General features: G+C 36.1%; 2 protein-coding genes across 2 annotated transcripts; both read right to left on the bottom strand.

The window, feature by feature from the left end:
- Positions 1 to 392: 392 nt before the first annotated feature.
- Positions 393 to 2,295, bottom strand: LOC110810471 (basic helix-loop-helix (bHLH) DNA-binding superfamily protein). The gene is made up of 5 exons (XM_022036667.2): positions 1,693 to 2,295; positions 1,438 to 1,593; positions 1,285 to 1,350; positions 1,088 to 1,186; positions 393 to 804 (listed from the first exon to the last, which is right to left on the bottom strand). The coding sequence occupies exons 1-5, from the start codon at positions 2,014 to 2,016 to the stop codon at positions 622 to 624; spliced, it is 828 nt and encodes a 275-aa protein (XP_021892359.2). The 5' UTR covers positions 2,017 to 2,295; the 3' UTR covers positions 393 to 621.
- A 2,907-nt stretch (positions 2,296 to 5,202) lies between these two features.
- Positions 5,203 to 6,547, bottom strand: LOC110810410 (complex 1 protein, LYR family protein). The gene is made up of 2 exons (XM_022036579.2): positions 5,718 to 6,547; positions 5,203 to 5,600 (listed from the first exon to the last, which is right to left on the bottom strand). Exons 1-2 carry the CDS (start codon positions 5,910 to 5,912, stop codon positions 5,547 to 5,549), a joined length of 249 nt encoding a protein of 82 aa, XP_021892271.1. The 5' UTR covers positions 5,913 to 6,547; the 3' UTR covers positions 5,203 to 5,546.
- Positions 6,548 to 9,444: the final 2,897 nt, after the last annotated feature.

The raw sequence follows: 9,444 nt of genomic DNA, 5'->3' as shown, positions 1-9,444 counted from the left end.
ACTAATACTTTATACAAATACATTCAACTAGTAAATAATAATATTTTATAAAGTTTATTTTACAATTCAGTATTCTTCTAAATATGCAAATATTAATTAGCATAAACATATTAATTAAATGTTTATTAATTCTCATGGATTTTTATGTTTATTATAATTTTTAGCATAAGTTTTAATTTTTGAATTTGTCACATCATGTATTTATTCTTTGTCTTTCCATCTCATGAGAATGTATACATACATCTTAATTTTTAATATACTATAAAACATAATTTAAAATTAATTTTTTTCAATCTCTAGGAATAACGCCCTCAAATTTCCTTTATAAATTATGGTGGACGAGCTTATAATATTTTTCAATAAATTCAAAAAAAAAAACCATACTATGTATATTAATAATAAAGAAACTATCTTATATGTAAAATAATGCGTCTAAGGCTAATAAACAACTAGTTTCATTCTATGCCAAAATAGGAGAAAAAAACAAAAGGGAATTACCGTAAGAAACTTAGAGTAATTTTTTTTTTTTTTTTTTTACTATTTCCACACCGCTTCATTTTTACTCCTTTCATAATTTTACCCATTCGAGGATGTACAAAAAAAGATTGAAAACTTGGAAGTTCAAACAGTTCTCCCCTGCTGCTTCGTCGTTGATGACGGCACATTATGTCCCATCGTAGGCGACCATAAATCAGCACCGTTAGTTTCTGCCACGTGTACGGTGCACGCCATCGGGACAAGACAAAGCCCCCTGCTCCTCAAGTCCTTCATTTTCGTTTCTTCTTCTCCGATTTCTCCGTCATCCTGTCAACCAGTAAAATGAGGGGGGACAAAAAAAAAAACTCCAGTACTCTGTAAAATTTCAACCTTGACTGTCGTTAGTTCATTCTCTTCGAAAGTCTGGTCAAATTACTGTTTCTTTCCCGTTAGATTACGGCTCTAATTAATATCAATAAACAAATAAGCATTATTCGGCATAATTTTCATTACGAACTTTATTGAATATAAGAATATATATGTATATATGTATGTACATGTATACATACATGCATGTTGAAAAAGAAGAGAATTGTTGGCTGCGACTTACAGGCAGGTGTTGCAGGTAAGGAGAGCAAAGGACATGAACCTGGTCATGCAGGAACCTGATGTATCCCATTGCTTCATGCAGCACAGAGGCTGCATCCGTCTGGAAAAATTCAAATTCCCAAAACATCATTTTTTATGTCTTAATCCCATAAAAATAAAAGAAACTTTCTAATTAGTTGTAGAATGCGCAATTAATACCTTGCCAAAGGGTGAGACGAGTTGCTGCAAGGCCGTAATTCTTTCTCCCAGCTTCTCCTTCCTCATCTACTACATTCTAAAAAGAAAATTAGAACATCGTGGTTTTTTCTAATCGGAGACATGCAGAGTATAATACTGGAATGAGGGATAAACCTTCGTATTTCTAACCGATGCGGGATTCTCCGTTCTAGTTTTCTTATTCGTTGTTCTCTGACCAGCAACTGGAGCAGTAGTCGTCGTAGTTATGGCGGCACTCGGGCACTGTGCCAGCTCCTGCCCCGACCCCGACCCGGACACATTTCTCTTTTTCTACAAAAGAACGAATCAATACCATTTTACGGTTCTCGCAGATTGATCAAAACCCAGAACTGAAAAGGTTTAGCAGATACGACAACGAAGAAAACTTACATTAGAATATGAGAGGGTAGTTATAGTGCTGTTGTTGCCAGAGGAAGCCGAAGAAGAATCACTGCAAGACACACCAGATTTCTGCATGGTACCTTCAGCGCCAAACAATATTTCACTTCGACTCTGATACGCTCCAAAACAGAGCATTTTGGGCGGGTTTTCAGAAGAGGAGACAGCGTAGTGAAAGCCTTGCTGGTCTAAATCAAGACCCACCACGACACGATCGTCCTCTTCGTCATCAGCGAAGAGCAGCTGAGAGAAACTCGTTGCAGGTGTAGACCCTCTTCCTGTCTCTCCTGCGAACCCACCAGTACCATCCCCCATAAAGGCAAACCTTTAAAAAAATAAGAAAAAAGGAAGAAGAAGAAGAAGAAGAGGACAGGATGTGTACTTGAAAGAAAAGGTTTGGAGTTAGTATATGAAAGGGGCAGAGAACTGGTGACTGTCTCCTTCACTGTTTTTGTATTTTGTGTCTGTAAAATCAAGGTTTATCCATGGTGAGTCGGTGACTCAGAGAGTTGGGGCAGGCGTTACAGAAGAGAAAGAGAAAAAGGAAGGGTCGTGGAGGCTGTGTGGTTAAATGAGGGAAGTGGGAAATGGGTTTATTTTCCAAGGCGTTGGTTTTCGGCTAGTTTCAGTCAAACCCACCTGGCCCGAGAAAACCGTGGTTTATTTGTCCAAAGCGTTGTTTATAACTGCTGGTTATACCAATTCACTTAGTTGACTAGACGAGAACACAGACTTAGACCACGCGCCTATTTAACTTTAATATTTACTCTTTTTTGTTTTTTAAACATACCACATAAATTAAGCATTAAGCAAAGTAAGAGCATCACCGGGATAGACTCCCGAACATAGAATCGAGGATGATCACACGATGACTTAGCTAAAAAATGGGTCATCTTCGACATAGGCAATCAGCGTCTTGTAAACTACGAGAGCATCCATTACAACTGCATAAGAACCCGAAATTTTGTAAAAAATAAAACGCAGAGACCTGCGACAACTTAACAACTCTATAATAAAAATAAATCAATAATCTGATAACCTACTTGTAAAAATTGATATCACATATCTGTCTGAATTTCATATAATAGTTCTAAAATATACTTCATTTTATGTTATAAAAATATAATCATCTGTATTGCATAACCATTAAGACAATTCCTGAATAAAATTTGGAGCCATATTAGGGTTATGTGGGATATCCTCATTTAGCCTCTTATGTCGAATATCTTGAGCTTGCCTCTATTCCAATTAAAATATCTTCACGAGATATATTGATATAAGATGACCTTATACCATTATGGTTAATAGTAAATCATGTATTTCATACTAAATTCTCTATAGACAACAAAAAAACTCAACCAACTCTTTATGTCTTGCATGTTTGCAGACATATACTAATAATTGAACAACATCGTGATCTACCAACTGTAGTTATAAAAAATTCAACTTTTTAAAACACGCAACAATATTTTCGCAATAAAAAAATATGTGAAACAGTATTATCACATCGGAGACATTTCATTGGTATATTAATTCATATTTTATACGCTCTTATCCAGACTAGTAAATAATTCATTGACAAACGCCATATAAAACATTTTATTTTATAGGGGACATACATACTTTAAACTTTTTTTCAAGAAATATAATCATTGAACCGACTATCTTGATTACCATAAAAAGATTATACACTAATTTTATCGAGTAATTACTGTCGATTGAGGATGCTCAAATTAGCTTATCCATCCGACCATGATAATTTAAAAGAATGTTTAGAATAAAATAATTAAATTCAATTAAATGTAATTATTTGTAGAGCTTAAATTATACATTTTTTGAATTCTATTAATATATTTAAAATTTTAAATATTTTTATGTAAATTCAATTTTTATTCATTTTAAGTTACATTTAATATACAAATTTCAGAAAAAAACAATTTAAAAATCATTATTTTATTTTTTAACTCGTAAATATATTTTTTAAAACATAATTAACTAAAAAACAAAATAATTAGATTTTGAGTATCAGAGTTTGTATTGATAAAACAGTTGACGGAGACGGAACAGGCGCGTGAGCGGACATCGCCGGCGACCTGACAAAATTAAGATTGAGCAACTATTGTCCTACGAAAGGAGGGGGACCCAGTAACAGTTACCAAAATGATCTAATCAGCTGAGAGTTGTGGGACCCAGATCCCACATGTCGCTGACGAGATCTCGTGAGGAGGAGAAATGATCAGATGCGGATGCAACTATTGTAAGGTATCGATTAGCGGGTCTCCATTGGTTGAAATTAAATCAATGGACTTATTTGAACACGTGGTTAGCTATTATTTTTCCACTAAATAAATTACCCTTTTAAGATAATTAATTTTTGTAATTTCTGAAATTTTCAATTATAGGTTATATAAATTTCTAATTAAACACGTTGACATGGGTCTAATTTTTTAATAATAATAATAAATGTAATAATAATATATATCGTGTCTTCTTTGAAACCAACCTTAAAATAAACTATAAATTAAATCGGATTTATGACATAAGATAGGGATAAAACTGTAATTTTGTCAAGAAAAGTAATATTTTGTTAGCTGGCAACGTTAAAAATAACAATTAAGCACTTATTAGCCACGTGGCAAGCCAGCAGACACGTAGATAAAACAGTTGGCTTCGCGAAGAGTAGAAGGAGACACGACAGTCAAGACTAGAGTTAGTTCCGACATTTGGTTCGTCTCATGCTTCGTTTTCCGACACCTCTTTTGTCGTTGACTCCGTTGACGCGCGTGTCCCACCGCCCTTTTTGTCTTTTCTCCCCCTCATCGATACCTTAATTTCAATTTGTAAAATAGTTGTAAATGAAGTAAAATGGAGACTTCAAAATTTTCAATTTTTAAAAATTTTTTGAAATAAATATGTGTTTTTTATTTCTAAATATAGGAGAAAATAAAATTTTGTAATATATTATAATTTAATTTATTATAATAATAAACAATAAAAATATATTTTTTATTTAATTATCTCTCTTAATTTAAACGAAAAATAAATAAATGATTAATTTAATTAATATTTATAAAAAATATCTAATGAATTATAAATTTAATAGGAAATATTTAGAAAAAAAGATGAATATTTATTGTTTACTATTTAACAATTATTTATTCATAAATTGCTTTCGAGATTGTTAATTTTTATTTATTATTTAAAAAAAATAATTATTTCGTAAATTATAAAAAATAAATATATTTACCATTTAATTACGACAAAAAAAAAATGTTGATCAAAAATCAATTATAATTTTATTGTTATAATAGCTGTTTAATCATTTATAGTAATTCTTAAAGTATCGAAAATTGAGTATCTTAACTATACGTAATGTATTACATTATCGTAAAATTAATTATATTTAATTTTATAAAAATTTATTTTTATTTTATTTAGCATTAGTTCTATATGTAAGTATTTTAGTGATGGATTTTATAGAAACCAGATGGGTCTACTTAGTTAAATGGTAATGGATGGTGATATATTAAATAAGATAAATCCACATTTGATAAAACTTTAGTTTATCCTAAGACTGAAAAATAATGACGCTACACTACCTTCAACGCTCTTTATCCATCCTTCAAACTCGAATTACCCCATCAAAGTACCTAAAAAGTTCAGCCATGAACATGTGAAGCAAGCTTCTGCTAGTTCAGCTACATTATTAATTACTTTCACAATCCGATTCAAACCCATTTGAACACGAAAAGAACTATTTATTCACGCGAAGAAACTGAGGAAACATCGGCGCAATGATCCTTTGTGACATTTCGACAAACATCTGGCGCGCATGAAGCAACTCATCAGCTGTAACATACCTCCTTCAACTTCTTCGCCGTCGATTCATCCACCGAATACTGAAATCACCATAAAATTCTTGCCATAAAATTCTTGATAAAAAAATACCCAGAACCCATATATACATATATATATATATACATACAAGTACGTGGTTTGTATATGTTTTATTTTACCTTGTTGAGGACCCAGATGGAGTGGTTGTAGGCTCTGTGGAAGAGCTCCTCGATGGTTTTGGTGTCTGCGGCGTCTACTTCTCTGTAGTTTACGAAGTTTTCGCGGACGTATTTGGCGTAGTAAGGCCTTGTGTCCGCCGGCAAATGCCTCACCAGCCTCAATACGGCGGCGTATACTCTCAACGCTTTCTCCATATCCTCTCTTTGCTATTTCAACATTCATTTCTTCCCCGCCTTCTTTTCAACTGTTCAGTTTGGGCCTTAATACGGCGCCGTGTAGTCTCGACGCTTTCTCCATTTTCTTTCTTCTTTTCGCTCCTTTCTCATTTCTGACCCGCCTTCGTTTCAACTGTTCAGTTTTGGGCTCTGCACTAACCAGACAACGGGCTTGGGCCTCGATTTTAACTGGTGAATTAATGGGGTATCTCCCATCTTCCCACTATCAACTGAAAGTTTGAATCATCAGATTCCGCCATTATTTTCATTAGCAAAAGCAATTGATTTTGCCCGGCTACATTTCACCAATGATCCGAGGAAAGGAGTTTTTAAGCGTGGCAATACACCTAAGGGGTTAATGTGTTGCTTCCATGAAGATCGCTGGTTTGGCTTTACCCTACACTCCACGAGGAGACTACATTCCAGATATAATGGTGAGGCACAGAGGAAAGTTTGGCTCGGTTGCTGACGGCGGATTTTCAACCCTAATTCCCCAATCAAAGTGGAGCCAGAGGAAGCAGGAAAACCACTTTATGTGGTTCCTGAATCTTGTAGAAGCTTCCAGATTGAAGGATATGCACAAGGACGATCTTGGCTACAGCTGCAAACATGGTACGAGCTCCTAACACTGAACTTATTGTTTGAGCCTATTTCCGGTTATCATTTAATCTTGTATGAAACAGCATGATTTGAGTAATTCCGTGGAGAATGTCTTGTTGAAGAAAGATGCTAGAGAGTAGCAATTTTCCAGTTCTTCCTAGGAGGTTGATGAATAAGTTTGACTGACAGAAATGAACTTCTTAGTGACATAACACCTAGCCTTATATGTTGGTACATAGAATCACCATTACCAACAATTTTGCCAGCTCTTTTAGTTAGCTAAGTGTCATGAATTGGCGCGAAGGAAAAGGATGGAAGGCAATATCCTATTCCTTGAACTGAAAAGAATAATGAGAAATATCTAGAATTAGTTTCAATTCCTACATTCTCTCAGGCTCTCTACATTCTCTCAGGCTCTCTACATTCTCTTTTATTTCTCATTCATCGTCACCCTTCTCTATTTTTTCTTTTCCTTTTTTTCCCTACCACTTTTCTCTTCCCTTTTATGTGACTGTTATTAGGGCTGTTTTGGTTCACGCATGAGCCAGTGGTCTGACAATCTAGTATCAGAGCACAAAACTCCTTCCTTAGTTTTGAAGCCAGCAAAAAACAAGAGTGAAACAGTGATATCAGACTTACAAAGGGTAGCACAAGTCGAGGAGTCAATAGAAGGACTTGACAAATGAATGCGGAATTACATGACTGAAATCTATGCTACCGTGGACTCCAAGTTGGCTGATAAATATTTCTAACTCCGGAACTCGTTGGTAGAAACAATGCGCTCCATAAGCATGAGCCAAAAACCTACATTTTACATCAGTAATTTGTTAGGTCCCAGTTAGAGCTTCACACTCAAGTAAGATTTTCTACTTTAGGCGAGAAAAGACTAGAGAAGTTTTTAGATTTCTTGAATGCTTTATTGATGAATGTCGAGACGTTTATTTAGGTATGAGTGCAAATGACTGGATAATTTTAAATAAAAATAGAAGATACAAGTAAATCAAAAAGGAATTCAAAAAACAATTGCTGGTGTTGAAATTCTGGAGTGGATAGCAGCTCGTCCATGATTTTTGGGTAGATTTCTTCCTCTGTTTGTTGCAGTTTGTGCGGAACAGAGATTTCTTCCTCTGTTTGTTGCAGTTTATGCGGAACAGCTGGGTTGATAAGTTATCCGAGTATCTCGGATTCTGTTTGGCCTTCCTCTGTGATCTTCGGATCTTATCAGCACCTCCCCCATTGATAGTAACCTTGTCCTAAAGATTAGGAAATTGTTCGGCTAAGTTCTGGGCGAGTTCCTAGGTGGCTTCTTCAGCTGGGAGCTGTTTCTATTTAACCAGGTTTTCTTCAATAATCTTGCCACCTCGTTTGATCCAACGAGTATGTAAGATGAAGTCAGGTTGGAGAATGATGTTGCCTTCGCCGGTAGATCCTTGGTAGGGAAGGTCGCATCTCTTATTTTCTTTTTAAGCAGTGATATGTGGAAGACTGGATGAATTCGGGAGTTGGATGGCAGTTGGAGCTTATAAGCAACTGAGCTGATTTTTTGCTCTATCAGATAAGGACCATAGAAATGGCAGACAAGTTTTTGGAGAGCCATGTGAAAAACAGTTTGTTGGCGGTATGGTTGGAGTTTGAGGAAGATCCAATCCCCTTCTTTAAACTCAATGTGTCGCCTTTTCTTGTTAGCCTGTTGCTGTATGTGGAGCTTTGCAGCTTGCAAGTTCTGTTTAAGTTGTGCGAGCAGCTCATTCCGGTTGGTGAGTTGCTAATCAACTTCGTTGACGGCCGTCATGCCCATTTGGTAGTATAGTATGGTTGGTGGTTGTCGTCTTTACAATGCTTGAAATGGTGTCATGCCAATAGAGAGATGGTAGGTAGTGTTCTATCAGAATTCGGCCCATGGAAGCACGGAAAGCCATTTGTTGGGTCATTGATGAGCTAGACACCGTAGATACTATTCAACACATCGATTGACCACCTCAGATTGCCCATCGGTTTGGGGATGATATGCGGAACTCATTTTTAGTTGTGTCACTGACATCTTGAAAAATTCTTTCCAGAAGTTGCTTATGAATATAGAGTCGCGGTCACTTATGATGGAACATGGCATACCATGGAGCTCGATTACTCCATCAACGAATAGTTTGGCCACTATTTTTACTGTATAAGGGTGAGCCAAAGCGAGAAAATGAACATATTTGCTTAAACGGTCGACAACAATTAGGAGGATGTTTTTGCCGTTGGAGGAAGGGAGTCCTTCGATGAAATCCATGGTGACATTGTCCCATACTTGATAAGGGATTAGCAGTGGTTGGAGCAGGCCAACTGCGGAGAGAGTCTTTGTCTTGACTCGTTGGCATGTTTTGTAGGCCGAGACATACTCATGTACGGTCTTTCTCATTGAAAGTCAGTAGAATTGTTGTGCCACCTTTTTGTAGGTTCGTAGTACTTCAAAGTGGCCTCCTAGGGCTGAGTCATGGTATGCCTGCAAGAGTTGGTGTACCAAGTGGAGCCTAGGAGGAATAATTACACGATACTTGTAGAAGAGAAATCCGTTATTCGGTCGTACGGTTGTCCAGGTTGTTTATCGGCGAGGTCATTGATTTTCTGCATGTAGGGTGTGTTTGAACTTCTTTTTTAATGTAATTCCATAACTGTGTTTGCTGAATAAATAAGGCATTTAGTGTTGTTTCTATAGTGTGGCGGGATAGGGCATCTGCAGCTGCATTTTCTTTCCTTGGCTTGTACGTAATCTCATAATCATACCCAAACAACTTGGAAACCCATTTGTGCTATTCTGGTGTTGTGATACGTTGCTCGAGCAAGTACTTGAGATTGCGTTGGTCTGTCTGAATGAAAAATTTGTGACCCAATAGGTATGGTCGCCAAGTTTGGACTGCAATGATGACGG

This window comes from Carica papaya, chromosome 6 (genome assembly GCF_054855325.1).
Source record: "Carica papaya isolate Zhongbai chromosome 6, ASM5485532v1, whole genome shotgun sequence".
Classification (NCBI taxonomy): domain Eukaryota; kingdom Viridiplantae; phylum Streptophyta; class Magnoliopsida; order Brassicales; family Caricaceae; genus Carica; species Carica papaya.
The sequence above is the reverse complement of the archived record's forward strand: the minus strand, read 5'-3'. Positions and strand labels throughout refer to the sequence as shown.

Coding starts and splice junctions, on each gene's coding strand:
- LOC110810471 (XM_022036667.2), bottom strand. CDS start 2,016: ATGGGGGATGGTACTGGTGGGTTCGCAGGAGAGACAGGAAGAGGGTCT. Junction 1,594..1,692: donor CTACCCTCTCATATTCTAAT/GTAAGTTTTCTT, acceptor GTTCTTTTGTAG/AAAAAGAGAAATGTGTCCGG. Junction 1,187..1,284: donor TCGTCTCACCCTTTGGCAAG/GTATTAATTGCG, acceptor GAATTTTTCCAG/ACGGATGCAGCCTCTGTGCT.
- LOC110810410 (XM_022036579.2), bottom strand. CDS start 5,912: ATGGAGAAAGCGTTGAGAGTATACGCCGCCGTATTGAGGCTGGTGAGG. Junction 5,601..5,717: donor CCATCTGGGTCCTCAACAAG/GTAAAATAAAAC, acceptor TGGTGATTTCAG/TATTCGGTGGATGAATCGAC.